Source organism: Gallinula chloropus, assembly GCF_964237585.1.
Source record: "Gallinula chloropus genome assembly, chromosome: 5".
Classification (NCBI taxonomy): Eukaryota; Metazoa; Chordata; class Aves; order Gruiformes; family Rallidae; genus Gallinula; species Gallinula chloropus.
This window is the reverse complement of record NC_140090.1, coordinates 75,677,370-75,701,292: the sequence shown is the minus strand read 5'-3', so window position 1 is coordinate 75,701,292 and position 23,923 is coordinate 75,677,370. Positions and strand designations below refer to the sequence as shown.

Genomic DNA, 23,923 nt, shown 5'->3' with positions numbered 1-23,923 from the left:
AATACAAATAGAAAACCAGAAATTATCAAAACTCAGAAGTGAAACCAGGTTTGACTCTATTTGACTACTTAGAAAAAAAAATACAGAAAAAGAAGCTAAGAAAAGACAAATGGGCTTTTGGAAAGCTTGATTTTGAGTCCTCTGGGTAGCCCATGCCAGTTGTGCTGCTCCGAAGCACATGGCCTGATACAGGGCTGGAAGCTGGCACTTCCCAGCAAAGGTGATCTCTATTGCTGCCACCATCAGGTATTTAATAAAAGTAGCCTGAGAAACCCCTGTACTGCTCAGCTGACTGCTAGAGTAGCATTTTTAGCTTGAGTTGCGGGGCCTCAGGCTTCAACAGCTGACTCTCTGAAGCACCCAGCTTTGCGGGGAAGAGGTTTGTATGTATCAGGTGCGGTCCCTTCCAAAGCTTCCAGTGCACCTTTCCTGCACTGCTCTCACCTGGCAGGAGACAGGAGGCCTGCGACCAGCTTTTAGGACTCTCCCCCAGAGCTACGGCACACCCCAACCGCTCTTCCACGGCTGGGCCAGTGTGGTTTCCCTGCTGTGGGCCGGGCTGCTGACAGACAAACCTCCACGGGCAGCGAAGGCCGCCGCAGACACACACTCTGCCTGATGCAGCGCAGCCCGTTAGCGGCAGCGAGCGGTGAGGGAGAAGCCGGGCAATGACTTCGGTTGGCACCAGCTCACAGCCGAGAGGAGCTCAGCCGGCTGAGGGCAATCATGCCGTAATTGCTTAATTATGATTAAACAACTAAAAGCTGACCGAGTTCAGTACAGCCGGCTACATTTGAGAAGCTCGTAGCTGGGAGGTTTCTGAGCACAAGGCGCGCTGGTTGCTCCGTTACTGTCTGTAGTACCGCGCCGCAAACCCAGGTCCCTGAGGCAGCCCCGCCGGCGGGAGCCCGCGGCAAACACTCCGCGCCTCAGCGCGGCCACCGCACGGCGAGGGAGGGCGGGAACTGCCGAGCCGCAGCCCTCAGGCACTACCCAGGGAACGCGCCTCTCATCGCCCCCTCACGAGTGCCGGCGGGCTCGGAGCCGCCTCGCCCCGCCCCGCCCCGTCCCGCCCGCAGGGCTCCGCTCCGCCCGCCGCGCTCAACATGGCTGCCGCGCTGGGAAGGCTCCTGCGGACCGCGGTGAGTGAGTGGCCCTCCCCGGCCTCCCCCGCGCCCCAACCCTGGCGCCTCTCTAACCCTCGCTGTGTCCCCGCAGGTGCCCGCCGCCGCTGCCGCCGGGAGGAGGCTGACGGCTCCCGCCCTGCCTTGCGCCCGCCGCCAGTTCAGCCTCGGTAAGCGCGGGCAGCGGTAACGAAGGCGAACGCGCGCACCCCCGCATAGCCCCGGGCGGCGGGAACGCTTCCCGCGGCCTCCCGCTCCGGCCGCCTCTGCGGCTGCGCCCAGGAGGAGGCAGCGGCTCTGCCCCGGGGCTCGGCTGGCGGAGGCCCGGCCCGCAGCTCAGTTCTCCTCCCCAACTCCCGCAGGCTCCTCGCGGTTTGCCCCGGCGGTTACACAGCACGCCCCGTTCTTCAAAGGCACGGCCGTTGTCAACGGGGAGTTCAAGGAGCTGAGCCTGGATGACTTCAAGGGGAAATACCTGGTTCTCTTCTTCTACCCCCTGGACTTGTGAGTGCGGGTTTCTCGCCTTTCAGATGCGCCTCCTGCCTTGCTGAAGGTCATCACCAGCGCTGCAGACCTCTGCTGACTGAGGCCGCTAGTTTAGCCTTATCCGAGCTAGTTGTGTAAGGCAGATGGGTCTGTTTCTAGGCCGCGACTGATAAGCCCTGGGGGCAGATGCCCGCTGTGCGCTAAAGCAATAGGTCTGGTGGCTGGAGAGCATCCCCTGGCTGCAGGGAGAGCTTCAGGAGGCAGACACGGCCTTGCAAGCGTGCTTCCTCTTACTGTTGGATCCCAGTGGTGAGGGCATTGCCTTGCAGTTCAGTGCTGCATGGGAGACTCTCTCCTTTTAAGCAGCCAGGCCAGCAGAGCTGCTGCTAGACAGCTCCAGAGCCAAAGGTAAATAAATGGGTCGAATCTATCCAGAAGAATTGCTTCAGATGCTCAGAGCATCTTGGAGCAGGTGGGCACATGGGGGAGGATTTCACCTGCTGTAGTTTCCAAAAGCTCTGTCTGTAGAGGAGATGGTTTCTCCAACTCTGCAAAAAAGCTGTCTAGAACTAAAGAGTTGAAATCTGGCTGTTGCCTTGACACTGGCAGAGGAAGCTTAAGGAGAAAGCATAGTCAAAATCATCTGGCTAAAGAAAACACACTGCTGTCTTTAGTGCCTAGAAACAGATGTGAGAGTTTCTATTCTAAATTCTCTGAAAAGATTGCAGAATCGTTCCAGCCTGTTCTTTCTTCCCACCCAGCACCTTTGTCTGCCCGACAGAAATTGTGGCTTTCAGCAACAAGGCAAATGAATTTCGGGATGTGAACTGTGACGTGGTGGCAGTTTCTGTGGATTCTCATTTTTGTCACCTGGCCTGGATAAACACACCACGAAAGGTATGAATCGAGCAGTTTGTTGGTTTGTCTCCTTTTCACAACAGCTCCTGAGAAGAGTTGAATAAACAACTGTGCAAACACCTGTTTCAATAAACAGACTGCCTATAGTGATACATCAAGGGATTAACTTCTACACTTGATGACATAATTCTGACCTCAGTCTTCATTTTCTTGATCCTTTCATCAACAATTTGGGTTTTTCTTTAAATCTTTCATTTGTTCTCTTGCTAGTCCTGTAGGCTATATCCTATCCTTACATGTTTATCTTGAAAGGCAGACACTCAGTGTAGATGTCACTGTCCTAAGCTGCCTGTTAGAGCTGATGGTTTGTGTGCACCCTCTCAGAAAATTAATGGGAGCTGCTTAGTTGTTATGGTTAACCAATACCTAACAGTGTGTGCAGAATGGAAGCAGCTTGTTGGAGCACTTGTAATGGAGCCACTGGAATGGTTCCAGTTCTGCAATACAAACAGAGGCCCTGAGCTTTCTTTGGCTAAAGAGATAGAGAAGATGGGATTTACTGGACAGGAGCCTCTTCCATGTGTATATGAAAGTACATGTTTCTCATCATATGCAGCATCTCACTGGTTGGGTTAGTTGTAGAGAAATAGATGTGTGACAGGAAGGTGCAGAAGCTCCCGTGCCATCAGTCATTACCAGTATGTTGTATGGACAGCAGCCTGCTGTCCTGTTAGCAGACCCTTGTGAGTCCCTCAGGTGCAGAGCTGTGCTGCTGTAACTTGCAGGGGAGGGAGGAGAGCTCATTAGGTTTAATATGGCTTGGCTGAACCTGTGTAGAGTCATCTGCATGCTTTGTTCAGAGCTCTAAAATGTGATTGTGGAGCAGCATCCCTGCTTTGTGTGAAAGCTCTGCAGCATATGCCAGTCACACCTAGCAAAGTGCCCTGAAGAAGGTGGAAAGAATTCTGTGGTGGTGCAAACTGAAACCAGACAAGCAAAGGCTTCGGTTTCTCCAACATCTGTGCTCAAAGCTCAGCATATGAGAACTCTGTTAGAGAGAAGCGTTCACAGGATTAGGGTCTGAGTGACTGAGATTACACAATGATTCACTGAAGATGCCAGGAATAGAAAAGCTAACAAACTCTGGGCTTGTTTCAAGGGTAGAGAGCTTATCTCTCTTGCAGTTCCAGTGTGTTGCAAACCCAAAAGAAATCTTGGTTGACTCTCCAAATAGTTTTTAAATTGATTTGGGGGAAGAAAAAAAAAATACATGCACTAAACAGAGAAAGCAGCAGAATTCCTTCATACCTAGCATGGCTGTTAGTAGAAACCTTGCGGTTTCTCTGTCCACACTATGCAGGTTTGTTTTCCCTTCCCACCATTTTAATCCTGTTTAATTTTGAACACTGTAATATGCAGTAGAAATCATTGTATTCAAAGCTCCTGAATGTGGAACAGGGGAAGTCTCTCTGAACACTTCTGGCTGCTGTCATAGGTAGCCTTTTACCAGCAAAATAAGCAGTTCTAAAATGCCCAGTGTGAAAGAAGTTGCCATGCTCCAAAGAGATCAAGTGTTCCTGGCTGCTTTAAAAAAAAACAAGTAGCAGAATTGACCCAAACCAACCACACAACAACCTCACCCCTGTGGTTCCTTTCATGGAGGAAGTGAGGACACATAACAAAACAATCATGTCAAGAGCACCAAATCTAGCAACTCAAGAAGGATAATCCTTAAAAAAAGTGTCTTATAACGAAATATAATCTTACTCTGTTCTCTAGAGCGGTGGCTTGGGCAAAATGAATATTCCAGTTCTGTCAGACCTCACGAAACAGATCTCCCGTGACTATGGTGTGCTGCTAGAAGGACCTGGCATAGCACTAAGGTAATGTACAGGGGCTGATAACTTGGTTATGACAACCCAGTCTAAACCAGTGTGAGCCATACTGGCCTGCTGCAGGAGAAACTGCACAAGGGCCGAGAGTGCTGACTGCAAGATGTCACTTTTTCTGCAAAATTCTGCTGGGCTCCCCCTAGGAGAAGGGCACGTGGCCACTATGGCTGCTAAGCCAGTGGTTCTTTCTGAGAATGCACGCAGGGGAAAGCCAGCTGTTCTGTCTGTGGGAGGAAGAACTCCAAGTCACTGTGGAAAAATAGAGTAGGATAGAAAAACATCTTACAGGTTTTATATTTTTTCACAATTTAGGTCTGTCCCTTTATTGTTTTTATTCTGAAGGGAAAAGACACTGCTTTAACTTCTGTTTGAGAAGTTTCTAAAGCATTTGTTCTAGAGGCCACTAGAGTCAATCCCATAATCATCCAGAGTGGAAAAAACCTGACATTTCCTTTTCCACCATGGGAATGCTTATAAACAGCAAATAGCAGTCCCTGAGATCCATCAGGTTGGGTAGGAGTCTTCTGGAGACCTTTGGTTCCTGATCTCTTTGGATCAAGAACTTCTGACATTTGTTTATTGACAGATTAATTAATATGGTAGTGCTGGGACTTTGATTCCCACAAATGCTTGTGCAGATTTCATTTAGGAGCTTAATGCATAAGCAGCTCTTCACTTGATACCTTTGGGTTTTCATGTCAAAATGACATGAGATGCCAGCTATCAGCTTTGATATACAGATGGAATTAGAAAGTTGTGCCTTTGTGCACATCTGTCTTGATGTAACAGTCTCTATGCATCCCTTGTCACTTCATAGTGCTGTACTAACAGTGTGTCACACACTGTATTGCTACTCTGAACTCTTGACATCCGCCTCTAAGAATAACTGGCTTGCTGAAACTGGATGAACTGTTCCTTGTGTTTGCTCTGGGAACGTGCTCTGCATTCCCTGCGTTCTTGCTCCATCACAGGGGTCTCTTCATCATCGATCCGAATGGGATCATCAAGCACCTGAGTATCAACGATCTCCCCGTCGGTCGTAGCGTGGAGGAAACCCTGCGCTTGGTGAAAGCATTCCAGTACGTGGAGACACATGGAGAGGTTTGCCCAGCAAACTGGACTCCAGACTCCCCTACAGTAAGTGACTGCTAAATACCACTTGTCTAAATATAGACACTGGCATGGTTTTGCTTGGCTGAAGGGGTGAGAACCACTGTAACGTGAGGCGCTTGACTGAATCTCTGCCTGTTGTGCAAATTTGAGGCTTTTAGTGGTCAGTATATTGAAAATTCTCAATTTGACCCACATTCTCCACCAGTTGTCTTTAGATTTTATTTTTTTTATACTTCTGTAAGGACCTGCTTGATATTTAGTAGGAAAAATGTGTTATATACTTAAAATTTGCAGTTAGGAGCTTGTACATCATTTAGGCCTTCATCTTTCAACTGAGTCCAGAAGCAACCTATTGTTTTTATAAAGTGCACATGAGTTTTCCTTTGATAAAATGTCAAATCTGTATTTTTTTTTATCAGTCACAGCATATAATAACTAAATTTTCTTTTCTTGACAGATCAAACCAAGCCCAGAAGCTTCTAAAGAGTATTTTGAGAAAGTGCATACATAAACATTCAAATATGTGGACAAAACTCTTAGTTACAGCACACTGAAAACATTAAGACTGCAGCTGTGATTATAAAAAATAATAAAAATCAAAGTTCTCTTTTATGATGCTTAAAAAGAAATTAAATGTTGAAATATTTGCTGGCTCCCCTGTCTTTTTTTTTAAGAGAGTAAAAACTAAGGTGTGTTTTCCCCTCTCTTTTGCAACTTGCTTCATGAATTGCTGTGCCCCCCTTGCCTTCTTCCTGAATATGACAAGTACACAAAATACAGTTGTATTTTGCTGGGTTTTTTCTCTTTCCTTGATTAGTTTTGGACCAGCACGTGTTCCCTGACATGAAAAATTCTGTAACAAGAGTTTGAAACAAGGGTGATGACACAGAAAACAGAATTTTGACACATGGTTTGGTTTTAATGAATTTTGCACAGGAGGAAATGAATGTAACAAGTAAAATAAAATAATACTTGGTTTCATGTGTAAATGCACTAAACTCTGAATGTAAATGTGCCATTTTAATCCTCCGTATAGTCAAAGATGCAGCGTGGCTACACAGGAGCAATAACAAGCATGAAGAACTTTAATTCTCCTTGCCAGGTGGTAAAACCTTGACCCCAAATCGTGTCCTTTCTGGAGCTTAATGACAGTCTTCCCTCATTTAAAGCATTGCTGCTCTGTGCCTGAATCAGTCTCCAGGAAAAACCTGAATGTGAAACGTTGTACTGCTTGAAAAGAATGCAGGGTTATCTAGCTATGCTAATAAATCTTAACGTTCACTAGCAGCAGGTGTGTTGCTTTTCTTTTGCTCCCCCACCCAAATATACCCATTTATCTATTTTGGGCAAGTTGGGTAAGTTTCACTGGAGTAGGAGACCTTGTATACCTTTGTTCACACACAGCTAAGAGCTGCCAGGGTCTGCACACGGGTGAGTACACAGTACAGGGTGGGTGTGTTGCTGGGGGGAGAGTAAGGCAACACGATGCTGCATGGGTTTGTTTTTCATTTTCCCTTTTGAGCAGAAGAAAGGGCTTCAGAGGAACAGGAGCACGAGGGAAACACCTTGGCACAGTGGCTGCTGTTTCCTCAGAGAGCTTTATAACGGGAATTAAAAATGCTCTGGGTTTCAGTACTTGCAAATCTCTTCTCAGTCTGTGTTTCACGTAAAGCCCCTGGGATCTGTGCAATGTCCAAGAGACCTCATCTCGTGGAGCTATGACTTGTGATGTTACCCCCCTGTGCAGCTCTGTAACACAGTGTAACATGCTGGGGTGGCTGTGAAGCCCCTGGGCAGTGACCTGTTCATCGTTTAACAGAGGGGAGATGAGGTGCTCAGGGATCTGGTTTAGCACAGGGCAGGAACGGTTGGACTCGATGATCTTAAAGGTCTTTTCCAGCCTTGTGGTTCTTACCTGGCCGTGTCCTTCTCTTACCTCAGTGGCTGAGGTCAGGGGGCGGGGGTTTCCCGGCAGTCCCGCTCCTTGGGTTTGCAGCGCGGGGCCGCTCGGGGGTCAGAGGGAACGGCGCTCGGAGCTCTGCGAACCACGATCTGCTCCCCTCACCCCGTGGCCCGCCCTGGGGGTGCTCCCGGCCTGCAGCCCGCGGCCTCCCGCTGCCTCCGCGCCCCGCCGACACCCGCCTCCCGCGGCCTCCCTTCTCCTTCTCCTGCGGCACGACCGCGGCGCCTCAGGGCGGGAAGGCGGCCCGGGCAGCGAGCCGGCCCCGCGGGAGTTCCCGCCGAGCGGGTGGGATCTCGGCTCGGCGGCACCGCGCCCGGGCGGACCGTGCATCCAACGGACCGTCCCCCGGCAGCGTTTTCCGGTGCCGTGGCTCCATGGACGCCAACCTGCAGTTCTGGAGGACGGAGGGCCAGGTCAGGGCCGTGGGGGGGTGGGGGGAGCGCGGCTCGGGCGGGCTGCTTCACAAATAACCCCTCGTATACCGGCAGTCTTTTTTCCAGAGGTTTCGTCTCTGGGTGGACGTCTTGGACCCTCTGCTGCTCGTGAAATCCTCCGTGAGTACCGCGGCTCGGGCCCGGTCGGTCCAAAGCCGGGGGCGGTGGGGGGGTGGGAGGGCCGGGCCGCGGAAGGGGACTCGTCCCCCGGCCCTTGGCGCCGGGACATCGCCCCCATGAGCCGGCCCCTTCGGTCCCGCTCCCAGCGTGGCCGGTGGTCGGAAGGCTGGCTTTAGGAGCGTTGTCTTTGCCGGGGTGTACACCGGTGTATGGCTTCCTGAAGCACAGAACAGACCCACGTCTAAACGCGTGTGCATTTCTAAACACCGAGGTATTTCTGGGCAGGGCCATTTCACCAGACCTGTTCAGACCACGTCCGCAGTGCCAACAGCTGAATTAGTCTAATGAAGGATCAGGACACCCCCACACAAAGACAAGAGAGGTGGAGTGAGTGGCTCCACACGCAGTTCTTAAATGCGTCTGCTGCTGGAGGGGTCAGGACGGCCAGCTGTCACAGCTTTGGAGGAGGCAGATTGGCACCCAAAATCTCTGCTGGCTAATCCACATGCCCATCCTTGTCATGCAGCTTAATCTGAAGGTCACGATGTTCTTTGATTCTCCTCCGAGTGGCTATACAGAAAGGAACCCTCCCCAAAGGGGAACACACCTGGTTTGTAGGGTCTGCTTATACCAGATAGCTGATCATTACAGTTTTAACAATCATTATCTAAAGTGTGCCTCTGAACACATTACTAGCCATAAAGTCCAGCTTCTAAATTGCAGGAGCTGTCCTGACAGCAGACACCTGTCCAAGATGTGTTTTTCTGTCAATCCACTTCTGTAAAGTTTTGTCTGGGGGACAGAGGAAAATGCAGAGCACGTTGTGTGAGAGTTGGCTGGCTGATCCTTAGGTCAAAGGAATTTTTGTTATTCAATTGGTTTTTTTTAAAGGGAAAGCTCCTTTATGTGTGCAAATAATATAATTTAGTAAAAGTGCACTATATATATGTAAACACCAACAGGAAATCATATAGTACATTCAGGGATTTGGAGATCTGGGGTTAATTCACACCTCCTTGAATTAGAAAATGCTGTTGCAAGTAGAGATGTGCCTGTTGAAGAAAAGTCAAATAATCTCCTAAATTCTCTTAAGAGAGGCAGCTTTTCATATGGACTGTGGGTAACTGTGTGTGGTTACAGTTTTGTTCTCTCTGAGTGTATCTGTTTTCTGTAGTGAAAAGCTTAAGCCAAGTTACAAGGAAGAGCATACAGTCCAAAACTGGATCGTGTATTTGTGAACATGCACCAACATCTAGTGATGTTGTGACTCATTTCTGGTAATTGTAAAAGCCTGGTTTGGAATTGAATTTTAATAGAGTCATCTAGGTGCCTGTGGGGATATCAGATGGTCCCTTTGGTGGCAGATCTTTGAATTTAACAGCACACATGGAAAACTTTCTGACAAGAATAATGCTCTTGATTGCAGTGAGGTTTTTCATACGCTTGAAGTTCAGGTGCATTTGTGTGGTGAGTCGAAGGACTGATACTTAAAGGGGGGCAAAATAATATATACAGTTTTATGACTGTGAATTAGTTGTGTGTCAAAGTATGTTCTTGCTTTAGCTGCTTTGGTGAAGGACAAGAGTGTTAGCTTGACACTCTAGGTTTGTATTTAATGTGCCTTGTAACTGTAGAATATTGAAATCTTAGTTACTTTTCTCCTGATTCATTTGTTTTTCTTTCAAATACAGGATGAAATAAGAAGAGCCAAGTTATTACTAGAAAACGCTGTCAAGACGCCAAGTGAGCCCCTGCAGAATGATCAGGTATGTTGGAGGGCTGTTTATGGAAAACACAGGTGTCTCCTTTTTTATGGTATTAGTATGAGATCTAGCAGATGGAATGCTGAGACTCAGCTCCAAGGGATAGGACAAGAAAACTCACTGCTACAGAGATTTTTCTAGTCTGTGAATCCAGTAGGAAGTTCTTTGGATGCTCACTGATGCCCAGTTGCAGTATCAGCATTCTTCAGGATGTTCAGTTGTGTATCGTATCACTGAGTTTAAGAGATGCCCTCAGATGACTCTAGGAATCACTGCTTTAAGGCTGTCTGTGCTCAGTTGGCATGATATGGGGAGGTGATAAACATGCAGCATGCTTTCTGAGCTCCTTTTGGGTTGCACCATCATACAGAGGGCAGATTGGTTTGGTTTCACCTCTCTCAAAATGAGCAGTAGCAATGCTTGGGTGGGAAACCTGCTCATGGAATTGCTGGAAAACAGTGCTGAGTGCCTGCTTCCTTTGGAGGAGTCGTGATTCACTGTGGGCTTGACTCTTCCCACAGGGCATTCAGTATCTTGTGTGTCAAACTCTGAAAGGAGAAATAAAAACTTCTGTGAATCCAGAAAAGCTGCAGTCTTTATTTAAGTGTTTAGGCTTTTTAGCTCCATTTCAGAATTGTTTTCTGGTTTTAAATACCTACTAGCTTAGCTTTTTAAAATTAACTTTCTGTTCCTCCATAACGTGTACTTCAGTGCTGTTACACAGCAGGTGGGATGTAAGTTACATTCAACAAGGAGTGTATGGAGAGAAGTTTTAGTGAAAAACAATTAAAGGGGTGTATACATATATGACATTCAGTATAAAAGTAAGTTATTGGGGGGAAAACAAAAAGAGATATAATAAATTTGGAAAGAAGATTTTACCCAGTCTCTTCTGAAACTCTATTACTAACCTAATTCTCAAATTGTTTAGACAAAGCAAGCCTTCCTGGTAAGCCTGGTGAGTTTCCAAAATATTTACAATTCTTTATTTTTTTCCTTCCTTATCCCAGTATGGCAAAAGTGGTCTAATTTGAGTTTTTTTCTTGTTTGCTGTTAAGTCCAGTGTACACCCAGATACAGACAAGATAATTCCTGTTCTGTTTCGACCCCCAGGTGAGTTCCCTTAAGAGGAGTTTTGCATCTGTGACTGAAGCATCAAAGGGGAATAGCTCATAGTAAATAGCCACTGTGATACTATATCAATACTCTTCTCCCTACAGAAAAACAAGTAGACTGTTACTTCTCTAGTTACATTGTCACATCTGTTGAGGATTTATTTATCCTTATGGTTGTCTTAGGTTCTCTAAGGTACTTGGGCTATTTACTGATAACCTTGTATATCCACTCACAGCTGGGGCAGCCTTTGTTTGCCACCTATCCTTTTTTTTAACTGACTGAGGAGAAGCAGTTTCTGAGCAGCCACGTTGAGTTCACAAGGGTTTCTTTTAGCTGTGAGCTGTGACTGGATGTTCTGGCTTCTTTAATGAGGAATGAGACAAAGATTAGAATTGAAGTCCATTGTGATAGTGGGGGTTTGGTGAGTTAGTGTTTTACTCAGAGCTGAAACTAGAGGGGGGGGTGGAGTTAGGGGAATTTTCTGCTCAAAATCTAGACTCAGTGGTTATTTTTACTGAAATGAAGTTTTCTTTCTTTTTAGCCTTCCTGCCCATATCTCTTCCATTGGTGAGTAACCATGAACGATCCTAGTGCACCATGGGGCTTCCTTACCACTTGCTAACCGCTGTGTCTCTGTTGCTAACCACTGTGTCTCTGTGTTTTATATTGGATAGAAAGTGGAGTGTGCCACACCTGTGGCAAGAAAGTGAGTTAGCCTGGAATAAACACAGGTGCTCTGTGGAGCCTTTCAGGCTGCTGCAGACAGTAACACAGCAGCTACCTCTGTGCTCCAGCCACCCACTTCTCACCAAAACTTCCTAGGTTCAGCAAACCTGATTTTCTTGTGGGTTTTCCTTTTAGGTTATTCTTTCATCACTGCAGTTCCACGCAAAGCAAACTTTTTTTTACCAGGTAATTGCTTCTTTCTTTCTACATTTACAAGTCTTCTAGTCTCAGTCCCAAATTAACTTGTGCTTATAACCTCTCCACAGTTCGTGTTCCACACCTATACCACAGGATTCACCCTGGTAAATGGAAATGGCACCACAAAGGCTGAAGTATGTGCTGGTTTCTTACATTTTTTAAATCATCTGAATTGTACATGACCATTTTGAACAAGATTTACAAGGGTGCTGCAAATGGACTTAATGTGGTATTTTCTTCTGTCCTTCTTAGGAGTACTTACTGCAAGATAAGCAGATCTTCTACAGCTTGGGAGCCATTACCTATGCAGCATGTATTGGTGTATGTATTTGCTCAATGATTGCTTTCCTGATAGGCTCTACTGAGAAGTAGGCACTGAGATAATCACACTGGCAGATTTTTCTTAGGACTGTGCTTTAATGCTCTGCTCTGATGTCTTCCCCCAGAACTGTTGAGAATAAGAACTTTCCCCCATCATCTGTCAGCTGGTGCCTTGCTTGGCTTCCTCTGATGCTTCCTCTTCCATCCTTTATTATTCTGCAAGCTTAGAAAATGGGTGATGACAGAAAATGACGCAGGTTTACAAACACAGTGCAACTCACTGGGTACTGTGGTTCATTTTTTGATGATGTGCCATGGCAGAGGCTTGTCTAGCTCTAAAAAAGTGGTGACATCTGCAGACATCTGTACTGGATAGAGTTAGCCCAGGTCCCAGAAGCAGCACAGCCATGAAAGTACTGCACTGAATGCAGGGTAATTAGCCTTCCAGGAGGGCTAGGTAGCTGTGGGCCACCTAGCTAGCTCTGTGCTGGAATAGGAATTTGTGGTTTCCAGAACATGCTACCTCAGGATGAGCTCTGGTATCCTCATGACACTCATCACAAGTGCATTTCCTCACTCTCCACACGAAGCAGTGATTTTTATTGGCCTTCTGGCACAAAGTTATGGCTGTCCCTGCTTTTGTTAGATGTCCCCTCTGTCCTGTTGGCCAAAGCACTGGGCGAGCAGTGCTTGGGACCTTACAGAGGTCTTGGGAGACAGCTGTGCCCGTGGGTGAATGTGGGAGTCCGTTGCCCTCCCAGGGAGACTGAGCACTCACTGCTGTCCTGGCTGTTGGTTCTGAAATGAAACTCCCTGGAAGTGTGTTACAGGAGTATAGAAACTGCAGGGAATCAGGGACATCAGGTGTCCTGTCTGGGGAAGGGCAGTATGTGTCACAGGGCAGCTGGGCAGATGTTCAGGGAATATTAGTCAGAGGGAATTGTTTTCCTTTTTCTGTCTTTGTATTCATACTGCTGTTGTCCTGTAAGTAATAGCATTTAATGCTTTTTTTAATCATAATGTTGTATTCATATCCAAAAGAGTGATGACAAATACTCTCAGTAGCTAGATAGCATATGTATTTTGTCGGAATGTTAAAACAAGCCCTTGTTTTAATTTTTATAGATGTTAGCAAAGTACTAAATCACAGATTTATTTTCCTAAACTGTTGCACATACTGAAATGCTTGAGGTTTGTTAATAAAAGGTGTCTGTTTCCTCCCAATGCCTTAGGCTCTTCCTCTTGTCTTCATGAACCGATACACATCGAAGAGCTCGTTAGCGGAATTCATCACCAGAAAAGTTCTACCTGCTCCTCTTCTTGGTGAGTAGAAGGAAACTGTACGGTGTGCAGCTGGCCTGAGGGTCATTTGCTGATCCCATCTGACTGCAGAGTTGTCTTGCCCTTGCACAGATGTGGTCTGACTTTCCTAGCCACCTCCTCTAGCTGCCTTTGCTGGGTACTGCCCTTTCCATGTGAGACTGACCTCTGTTTGATGCTTGATGGGGTTTACCTCAGACCTTTGTATGCAAGACGCACAACCACTTCTCCAAAGATAACCAGGGATGCATTGGCATTTTCCTTTGGCTTGTATAAAATACCTGAAACCATCTGGACTGCCAGGACAGATGAGGAGGGTGGTAGGACTGGGAACTGAGGTGACCTGGTGTGGCACAAATGTGACACCAGAGTGCGACATAGGTCTGTGTGTGCACTGACACAGTTCCTCACTCAGGCTGGGGCTGCTGCTGCCTACTGCTGGCAGTGTAGAAAGTCAGGAGTTGTTGCAACAGCGTATTTTTGATCTTGCAAGGTAGTGGGACTCAGTTCATTACTGGAGCAGCTCTGCTTGCACCAGGACAAGTTTAACTATTTGGTGTCTTTAACTGGTTTTCTAATTCTGCTGAAGAAATTTTTGGCCTTTCCTAGGGGGAAACTGGTAAAATTAATGCCATCTCCTCAGTTCCAAGTTCTGTGAGATGGTTACCCAGATCTTCCAAGGATCTGCATTAGAGCTTTCTGACTTGTTTCCCTTGGAGCAGGTGTTAAAATGTGCTTCCATTTTCTTAAAGGTATAGAGAAGCCTGGGTGTAATTGATTAATACTTGTCCAGCATGAAAAGGGCCTCTGTTACACTGCTGTCTATTGAACAGCCCTGCCAAAAACTAAGAGAAAGAGATATCTATTATTTCAGGCAAGGTTGGTTTGCCAGACTGTGCCCTGTTATGCCAAAACCTTGGCTTAGAAAAGACAAAGGAGAAATCCAGGTAGATTACTAAGTCCTGTTGATACAACCTGTAGAAGTGCCAGTGGTTTAGGCTTGTGTTTTCAGTGGCTGGCTGTGGGGTGGATGTTTTCAGGTACCTTGTAAACCTGGCTCTGGAGAAGGCTGAAACATTCTCATCTCAGGTGCAGCTGAAGCGCTGCCCCTTGTGACAGACACCCAGCTGGGCACACAAGTGCCACAGTGGAACATATTAGAGCCATCACTCCCCTGGCACCCTCCCTTTGAAATCAAGGCTGTTCCCTTCAGCAGCTTTCCTTCTGTGCTGGATTTTGCTCTGACCAATACAAAACCTATCCACATCACAGATCCCTCCCCTTTCTCTTCAGAGCAAAGCGGTTTTGATTTGAGCTGGATGTCAATGAGTGAAAGATCTGAGTACATAACAATAAAGCACCTTTTGGGACAGAGTCCTTACAATCTTGCTCCAGCTTCTGAAACAAAAAATAAGATCTCATGTAGATTTTTACAGGGCACTGCCTTCTTAACCTGTCAGGTTGTTCACTTGTGAACTGTTGGGACTGAAAATGTGCAGAATTCTGAATGTTACTATTGAGATGGTCCTTTTGGCTCTTTCAAAGCAAAATCCTCTTTAACTCTGCAGGTTTGATGACTGCATTTACTGCAGCAGTGGTGAGAGGCCCAGAATTTGAGCATGGGATCAGGGTGATGGACAGGAATGGCAAGGTTGTAGGAGTGTCACAGAAGGCTGGTGAGAAGGTAGGTGAGGGGCTGGAGGCCTCTCTTGATTTGCCTTTCATTCCCTGCTAAGAGCTGAACATGAGGCTGAGAGTAGATAGAGTTGGATATATTGAAATGAGGATGCTGCTGTCCAGAGAGGAAGAAACAGGCAGGTAAGGATTTGTGGGCAGCCTGAGAGAGTTTCAGATTGGATGTGGCAGAGTCAGGATGCCCAGGCATTACAACTGTTTAGAGGAAGTTCAGCACAGCTTAAAAACTCAACTCTAGGCAAAATGGAAAACTCAGTAGGGCATCACTGGTGTCTCAGCCTTTTAAAGGAATTTCTTAGTCCCAAGTGGAATATTTGCTGCTTGTGGAAGTTCAGTTTCAATTTAAGAAAGCAAATGTTTTTATTGCTAATTTGCCATTGCCTGAGACCCCAGACTATTAGGCAAACAGGTGCTTGTAGAAGCATGTGGGGTTTGAAGCTGCACAGAATGCTGTATTAATGTTTCCTTTTCTCTTTCCCTGGAGGCTGTTAAAGAAACAGCATTGTCAAGAGCAGTCTTGTTTGGGACAACATTCTTCCTGCCAGCTGTGCTGATGCAATATGTGGAAAGGTAGGAGGTGCTGGAAAAGGGCTGGGTGGGGGGCTGGTCAGTGTGTATTCTGGGTTTTAGTCTGGCTGTGGCCACTTGACAGGCTTTTATTGGGTTTGTGGTATTACCTTGGTAGAAGGGATTATCTGGGAAGTTTCTCTCCAGCTGCTGTGATTCATTTAGATAAGTGAATCTGGTTATCTGAGGGGTTTGCAGGAGGCTGTGTAAAACTGTCAGGGTTTCCTCCCTGCTCCCATGCAGGAAACAGGTTTGTGCTGTCCTTACAGGCTGTTTTATCTGTCATGTAAATAATACAGGTAGGGACCATCTGTGTCATATAACTTAGTATTACCTACAGCAATTCCTTACCCCCCTTTGTAGCTTACAGGACTCCTGTTACCAGAAGACTTAAATACAGATGTAAGATAAAACTTTAAATATATATTGAGTAAGGTTTTGCACAGGACAAAGTAGGACTGCCAGGAGGGACTGAAGCTGAAAGGGGAGAGGGTAATACCAGAAAAATCTTAGTCAATGAATTGAGACACTTTGAAGCACTAATGCACCTTCTTTTCTATGGTCATTTTCATCCTGCTGCTGATTTTCTTAATCTTGTATTGACCATCTGGGCTTGGGAAACAAAACAAAGGGAAAGGACAGGAAGGTAGGAGAAAGAATATAGGAAGTAAAGCAAGGGAACAACTTTAGAATTCATAAGCTTAGGCTACTATTAACTTCAGTGCAGTTCCAATCACTACAACAGCAGCTAATGCTCCTTGTCTCACTGTCAGATTATTTTTTGGGCCCCAACTAACATACTTATTTTTCCAATGTCTTGAACAGAGCAAAAGTTGCAAAAACTCCACGTGTTTTGGCTTCAATAAGAATGCTTTTGATTACATCAGTACTAGGAGGGATGCTACCAGTTTCATTTAGCATGTTCCCACAGTGTGGGCAGGTAAGTCCTTTATTAGGAATTGATTTGGGGTTATTGTTACATTAAATAGTCATTCTGTAACTATGGATAGCAGTCTTAAGGCCACACAGAAAAAAACCCTATAGGATTAATGTGGTTGTGGATCTAAAATGGGGCAGGGGAGAGGCTGCTTGTGAAGGCCCAGGTGTGAGGCAGAGGCTTACAGGACTTTCTAGGTCTAAACTGCATTGTGTGTTATTTATATTTACCCTTTTCAGTGTAGATGTATCAGATTTTCACAACAGTCTGAAGAGAGCAAGGTCAGGGGAGCTGTCTTAAAAGATTAAAGCCAAGGCTCTTCAGTGCTGTTTTCAGCCCTGCTGGGGAAAAGGAAGGATGTAGATGAGATTTTTTGTCCTCCATGCAAAGTCAGCATGAATTCCATCAGAGAGGTAAAGCAACTCATGTGCAGCATCTCCTCACCCTGCCATACTGTGAGGTGTGATCTGCTTCCCTGGCAGGTTTTAAAGGGAGGATGTAGGGCTTGAGCATGGCTTTGGCCAAGCGAGAGAGGAGCCTGGGGTTCCTTTCTGCATGTATTTCCTCCCCCTTTTCAGCACTGTATGAGTATCCTCAGAAGAACCACAGCGATTTGCAGTGGTTTTTATTGTTTGACTGAACTTTTTGGCATCATAATCTCTTTTTTGTTTTTTTTTTTTTTATAATTTATTTCTTAATCTCTTATGACAACAAGGGTAAACAGAACATAAATGAGGGGACTTGTGAGAAATAATGTGCTGAGAGTATGGCTGGTTGGTTCCTTTTGAGGTCCCCAATCACTCAGCCCACAGCAGAAGTTTTCTTGGGTGAGTCGCCCCAATATATTTACAGTTGGACTCAGTGATCTTAAAGGTCTTTTCCAACCTAAAATTCTTCGATTCTGTAGAGAAAGGAGAGAACATTACTAATCCTCAGCTCTCAGGAGTACCTTGAATTTTAAACAAAACATACTTCTCCCTTTATGTGTGCACGTGTAGAAAATGTCAGATAAGCAACAACAAAATAAACCACCCCAAACAAAACCAACCCCCCCTAAGAACCCCAAATCCTGTACAGTCTTGCTTTGGAATACAGCATTGCAATTTCTGCAGAGTTAATGCAATAAAGAGGACTTTAACATACACTTACTGGGACGTGCTGGTGTTGATTCCCTTTTCCTCTACATTGCAGATAAAACGAGAGGACCTTGAACCTGAAATTGTCTCTTCTACAGAAGAAACGGAGTTATTCTACAACAGGGGGATTTAGGGATGGGTTCTGGTATACAAACATGTGCTCTGATTGAAGTAAGTTCTGAATGCATTGACAAATTCCTTCAGCACATGTGACTGATCATGAATTTATGGTGCCACATGTACCAGATTCGGTGCAGTCTAGAAAGAGGCTGACATTGTGAAATGATTTTGGGAGCCCCAGGCAGGTACAAGCACAGAACTTGATGCTGGATTTGTACCAGAAAGCACTGTAAGGCAGTGTTTGTCACAAGCCTGTTCTGTATGTTTCCTCCTGCAGCTGGTTTCTTAATTAAAAGACTGTTGAATACATAAGCTTGTTCTGCTGCTGGTGTTGCTGCAGCTTTTGATGTGCTGCTTTCCAGGAATGCAGTAAAGGAATTAAGATCAGTCCTTTGGGTGAAGTCAAGCTGGTTCTTCTCAGAATACTTACTGTTACTCTGATGATGATATAATGTTAGTTAAATTTAGGTAAGAAATGGTTGGGAAATGAGCATCAAACTTGGCTACAAAGCGTCTCCTGGCTTTCTCAACATTCTTGGAAGAGTTGTGAGGCTTGAGGTCCCTTGAGCTTTAGAAGCTGTTTTTTATGCTGAAGCCACTGGGAAGTCCTGTGGCTTTCTGACCTTGTGGTGGATGAGGAGGAACCCCCACATTTGCATGTTGATGGTGTTTATCCAACCAAAAAAGCTGTCCTAGGAGATGTGGCATGAGGGTTAGCCAGGTGATCAGCACAGTGATAAATTTTGCCAATCACCTGAAATTATTCGAGGGACCAGGACTGTCTGAGAAGAGTTCCAGAGAGAGATATAAACATAGGTCAAATCACAAATGGAGAAGTGAAAAGTAACAGGCTCAGCAGAGGGGACAGCCCAGCTTCACAGCCGGGCTCTGAGCACGAGGAGTGGAATTTGGGGTAGTGGCAGACACCTCAACATGCAGTTGAACTTGGAGGTTCTTACCAAAGGGCATTACAGATACTAAAAACTGAGATAAATCTAAGAGGAGAACGGTCACTTCCATCAAAGGGAATCCACTGAAGGATTCCAAAGTCGTGGAGACGACACCAGCAAAAAAGGTCAGAAGCTCCCCACTCCTGGAGCATGAAAGGAGAAGGTAGTTCATTTTCTTGCTCTCACTCTCCTGCCTGCACTTTGGTGGCCATGGGGGTGTGGTGTTTGGCCAGATAGATCTTTGGTGGGGCCTAATACAGCTGCTTCCAAATGCTTTGCTGACCTGCCAGAAAATGAAGACTAGACCTTCTCCTGGGGGAGCAAGATAGAAAGAGGCTCCACAACCATGGTAGGAGAGCCTGTGGTTGTGATAACCGTAGGCAGTCACAGGAGCCATGGCTCTAATGTCACTGAAGGGGGTATGTGAGGTGCTGTGACAAGGGTAAACATGCACTAAATAATAGAACCACTGGCTCAGAAGTAATTGTACCAGTACAACTGCCATCATTTAAGTTCCTCAAGGCTCAACTCCCAGGTCCCTGCTCTCCGATGACTGGAGGATTACATTTCCTTTCAGGGTGTGAGGGAACCCGTGGGGGTCCCACTCTGCTCCATCCCAGCAGGAAGACAGCAGCATAGAGCAAAGTAAGGGAAAAACAGTGGGAAAACAGCTCAGCTGTGCTGTTGGCACAGGACAAAAGCAGGAAGTAGGGGGATGAGTTTCACTTCTTGTGTGATTTCTGCCTTTTTGGAGCCTTCCTCAAACAACTGACTGCTGGGAAGGGTCAGAGATGGAAAAAGAACTGGAGTAACAGCCCTTCCTAAGGACCTGTACTGTGATGGGAGGACAAGTTCTTTCAGGAAGACAGTGTGGATACTGTCTGCACATGTTTAAACTGAGGCCTGTAGTGAATTTTTAATGGTAAAGGATCATTTACACCTACTGCACTCAGCAGGAATCACTCAGCCTTGCCTTTGTGGGTCAGGTTTGTAAGTGCATGTTAAAATCCCATCAGGGTCAACATCATCAAAGCAGTGGTACTGTGTCAGACCACAGGTCTGCCTGACCAAACATCTCCACCAGCAGCAGCCAAAAGGAGACACAAGGAGGAAAGATCACCTGGGGTTCAGCTCTCCTGAGCTGGGAGGACCCTAGGGAGAAGGCACCTTGCCCTGAGATAGCCCAGTGTTTGGTGGAAAGGGCTTGCAGCCTCAGCCTGCCTCTCTCAATGAAGTCTTTGTCTCCCTCCATCTCCGCAGTGCTGATGGTGAGCTAACACCCTGCAGTTCAGTTCTCTGAGAGCTACAGTTCAAATCTCTAAATCCTATTTCAGTAACGTGCCAAAAGCAAACCCAGATGGGCTCTAATTCCACTCTCAGTAGACGTTAATTGGCACTACAACAGAGACCCACAGCACCCCCACTCCCTCTCCCAACTGGACTAAAGTAAATGCCAGTTACGTGGAGCACGGTGGGAGCAAGGCACGAAGCCCCCACCCAACAGTACAGCAAAGCCAGCAAATTGAAGGTAACACCTTCATGAACTTTGAATCACCATGGTAACTAGACAAGCTATAAATTCTCTGGCACCACACTCGGATGTTTTAAGCAAATTGATGTCATTACAACTCTGAGTAAGGCTTATGGAATAAGCCTGGTAATAGTGTCTGTTATTACAGCTGCCCATTATCAAACTCTACCAGCCTCTTACTGAATACTTGAGTGGAAATTTGCCATATTAAACACAGCCCCCTTGGGGTTATTAAATACCTCTCACCCCCCTTTGCAGAAATGTTTCCATCGCTCTAGCCAGAATTTCCCAGAAGAAAACTTCTATGATTCAGTGACAGGCAGCTGCCATTTAAATTGCCAGCCACTTCCCAAAGCAGGGCAGGGCAAACACTTTGCTAAAAGGGCCCTGGCATCTGTGGTCTTGAAATAAAGTTGTTCTAAGGCTAGGAGTGCCAGGACCAGATGCCTGGTAATCCAGAGGGATGAGGTAAGTGAGGGGAACAAGACTGGGACATGCTGAAAAGCATCGTGTGAGGAGGAGTTGGAGTAGAGTCAGCATCTACAGGAAAACCTTTGTAACTGCCCAAGGCAGGTCTGGGTCCTGCTTTCAGCACCTGCTCCTGTGTTAAGTGATGGTGCTTGTGGTGGAACCAGTTTAAGGTGTGGTAACCTGCCATGGAGGGAAGCTTTCAGCTTCAAGGAAAGATGAAGTCTCAGTACAGCACAACACAGCAGCAGGTCTCCACCTATGCAGCTTGCTATCTTAATATAAAACGAGGCTTCCCCATCCCCTTAACACAGCTTTAAAAATAAACAACCCAGCCCCTCCCCTGTTAGGAAATACTGAGATCAAGGCATGGCCCCAGCTGGAGCTTGTGTCCCTGTAACACAGCCAGGCTGCCCTTCCCCAACAGGCCACAGGAAGGAAGGAAGGATGCAGGCAGAGAGGGAGCCAGCACTGCTGCTCCTTCCTCACCAGACAGGGAAGAGCACACTGTCTGTGCTGGCACGCCCTGGCTGCTCGGGAAGGAGCGGCTGCCCAGCCTGGGGAGTCTCCTCAGCAGTCTCACATCCCTTGGCAGCTACAAGGAACAACCTCACTTGCCCAGGGATCCCCCCAAGGCAGCCTCCAGCTGCCATGGGAAGGGCGGAAGGCACAGTCCAAGGGCGCTGCAAATGTCTCGCACTGAGCTGTACTGCCTTCCTACCCAGGAACAGAGCTAACGCCATCAACACCCCACAACACCCCATTCACTGAGTATCAGTCACCCTTCCAGTGGTTGCAGGACTGAAGCAGAGGTTGAGATCAGCAGCAGTAGCCCATAATTTTTAAGGTGGACACTGTCAGACATCCTGCATCATTTTCTCCCCAGTTATGAGGCTTTGTTTTGCTCTTATCCAGATGGCAGTCAGGCACAGGGAAACAACCAGGATTAGCTTTGAGGGGCTGGCCCAACTGACTCAGCAAATTACACCAGAAGGGAGTGACCCTTGTCCCCGTTGCCCTTCACTCTGTTCTCTGCCTTCCAACATCTGCAGACATAGAGGAGATGTCCTGCTACAGCCACTGCATGAACTGGTACCCCTGGGCAGAGTGCTCTGGGAGGAACTGCTGCTCAACTGAGGGAGGAGCAGCACTACAATTTTCAACTGAATTCAAGGCTTTCAGCTGTTCCCCATGCTGTATGCCTTTCAGAGGGACACTTCTGAGCAGATCCACAGGTACCAACACCCACCATTTCATATTTGTCCGAGAACAGAAAGAGAGAGGGAAATGAACAAGTTGGAATGAGAAGTTTTTTACCCTGTCTAGGAGGAAGGCAGGACATCATCTGACCTTGCAAAGCCAGCAGCTGCACAGAGCCTGCTTGTATACATCCTGGGGAAAGGGAAGTGAGAAATCAGCAGAAATCTTCCCCTACCCTGACCTTCCAGATTTTTGTGGTTTATTCTGAACCTTTTTTGAGAGGAAATGGTGTCAAAAGTCATCACAGAAAATGTGAGAACACCGACAGTACTGCAGCCAAGGGAGGCCCAGCATCTTTCTCAGCACCAACACAATCAGCAGAGATGACAGCACAGTTCAAACCTGTAGTAGATTTCTCACCCAACCATCAAGCTGCAGCATAATCCCAGTATTGCAAAACCAAGAGCCAAGGCCTGTGACTCAGTGGCCACAACTATTCAGGAATAAATTTGCATAAGTTGAAGGGCAGGCAGTTCAGGACTTTGTTTTTTTAATAGACAAACATGCCATGAGTCTGGTTCCTTAAGTGCAAAATTATATTTCATTTGTTTCCCACAAACATCAGAATACAAGATCTAACATGCACCAGGACATGTCTGAAACAGAAAGCAAAGCAAGTATTCAACATTTAGTTTGTAACTGAGCTTCTCTGCTTTTTGGGGTTGTCTCTAAGCCCCAGACTACCTTAATGCTACACTGTAAGGCTTTGTGTTAGTTAGAAACTAGGGGGAATTGCCTCACAGTTACAATGTGGCAGCTGACTGAAAGCATGTTCAGGCTGTTCTGGGGAAAGGCTGTTTCAGTGGACTTGAAACTACTCCTTGTTTACTTCAGTAGGTCCCAAATGGGATTTTCAACATAGTTGTGCAATTCTGCTGTTTCAACTGCTCTAAGAGTCCCACAACAGAAGCAAAAGTACTAAAGAACCATCAAGGAAAAGCATTAATGGCCAAATGAGGGGAAAAACAAGCTGCAGAGCACTTACAGGTAAACAAAGGCAATTGCAGTATTTTTCTCAGCAGTTTCAAGGAACTAAACTCTTCTGTCTTCACTTTCAACTGCAGAGTAACCGTTTGAAGTAGAGTTTTACACCCCTGAAAATAGGGGATTATTCTGAAGGACTTTCATTTATTGACTGTAATAACTAGACATTTGATACACAGATGCCACGTTCCTTATCCACATTCTAAACAAGATTTCCTTAAGGTATGACACACAGCAAAAGGACAACCCTTTCTCAAACAGATATTGCTTGCAGGTAGTTATTGGTGAGCTCTACAGGTTTCAGGAAAACAAACATCCAGTTATTTAACAATATAAATATTGATTACTAAAGTTTTAATCATAAGTATAAAAACTCTATGTAAAACCACAGCCTATCTGTACAAAGGCCAGGAAAAAAGGTGATTGGGTTTTTTTTCCTTCTAACAAAGTGCTTCTGCAGAATTGACTGATTCATTGTGGACCTTTCTGAAGAAATACAGATCATTTGGCTCAGAGCATTCCCCTACAGAGAATCTAAGTTCTTCTTAGAAGGTTACAAAGCTGTTAGTTCCAGGCTACTTAAGCCAAACAAAAAGAAAATCTCTGGAGTTATGGCTATGCAACCAAATAGGCAAATTGTAATTTTCTTTGAACTATTTCCCAGTTTTCACTATTACTTCAAAAGTTTCCACCCATATTTAGTTGGCACAGAGCACCATCTGATAGTACCTGTGTGACAGCTTGGCAGGTTAAGAGGCTGCTGCTCTACCTGCAGTACCTGGCCATTCAAACATTTCTAGTCCCTTAGGCTGCAACTCCTCTGATTTTCTGCCAAAGGGAT

At 46.2% G+C, this 23,923-nt stretch overlaps 2 protein-coding genes across 2 annotated transcripts; both read left to right on the top strand.

Annotated features, from left to right (window-relative positions):
- Nucleotides 1-1,084: 1,084 nt before the first annotated feature.
- Nucleotides 1,085-6,119, top strand: PRDX3 (peroxiredoxin 3). The gene is made up of 7 exons (XM_084265350.1): nucleotides 1,085-1,142; nucleotides 1,219-1,294; nucleotides 1,487-1,628; nucleotides 2,372-2,507; nucleotides 4,248-4,351; nucleotides 5,332-5,497; nucleotides 5,931-6,119. Exons 1-7 carry the CDS (start codon nucleotides 1,107-1,109, stop codon nucleotides 5,982-5,984), a joined length of 714 nt encoding a protein of 237 aa, XP_084121476.1. The 5' UTR covers nucleotides 1,085-1,106; the 3' UTR covers nucleotides 5,985-6,119.
- A 1,691-nt stretch (nucleotides 6,120-7,810) lies between these two features.
- SFXN4 (sideroflexin 4) lies at nucleotides 7,811-18,213 on the top strand (the record flags this gene model as incomplete). Its single annotated transcript, XM_084264893.1, has 14 exons — nucleotides 7,811-7,849; nucleotides 7,925-7,990; nucleotides 9,682-9,756; nucleotides 10,685-10,711; nucleotides 10,812-10,866; nucleotides 11,411-11,436; nucleotides 11,731-11,781; nucleotides 11,862-11,927; nucleotides 12,046-12,114; nucleotides 13,347-13,437; nucleotides 15,003-15,118; nucleotides 15,614-15,699; nucleotides 16,522-16,636; nucleotides 17,825-18,213. 14 exons carry the CDS (start codon nucleotides 7,811-7,813, stop codon nucleotides 17,900-17,902), a joined length of 960 nt encoding a protein of 319 aa, XP_084121019.1. The 3' UTR covers nucleotides 17,903-18,213.
- Between the last annotated feature and the right edge of the window lie 5,710 nt (nucleotides 18,214-23,923).

Coding starts and splice junctions, on each gene's coding strand:
- PRDX3 (XM_084265350.1), top strand. CDS start 1,107: ATGGCTGCCGCGCTGGGAAGGCTCCTGCGGACCGCG. Junction 1,143..1,218: donor GAAGGCTCCTGCGGACCGCG/GTGAGTGAGTGG, acceptor GTGTCCCCGCAG/GTGCCCGCCGCCGCTGCCGC. Junction 1,629..2,371: donor TTCTTCTACCCCCTGGACTT/GTGAGTGCGGGT, acceptor CTTCCCACCCAG/CACCTTTGTCTGCCCGACAG.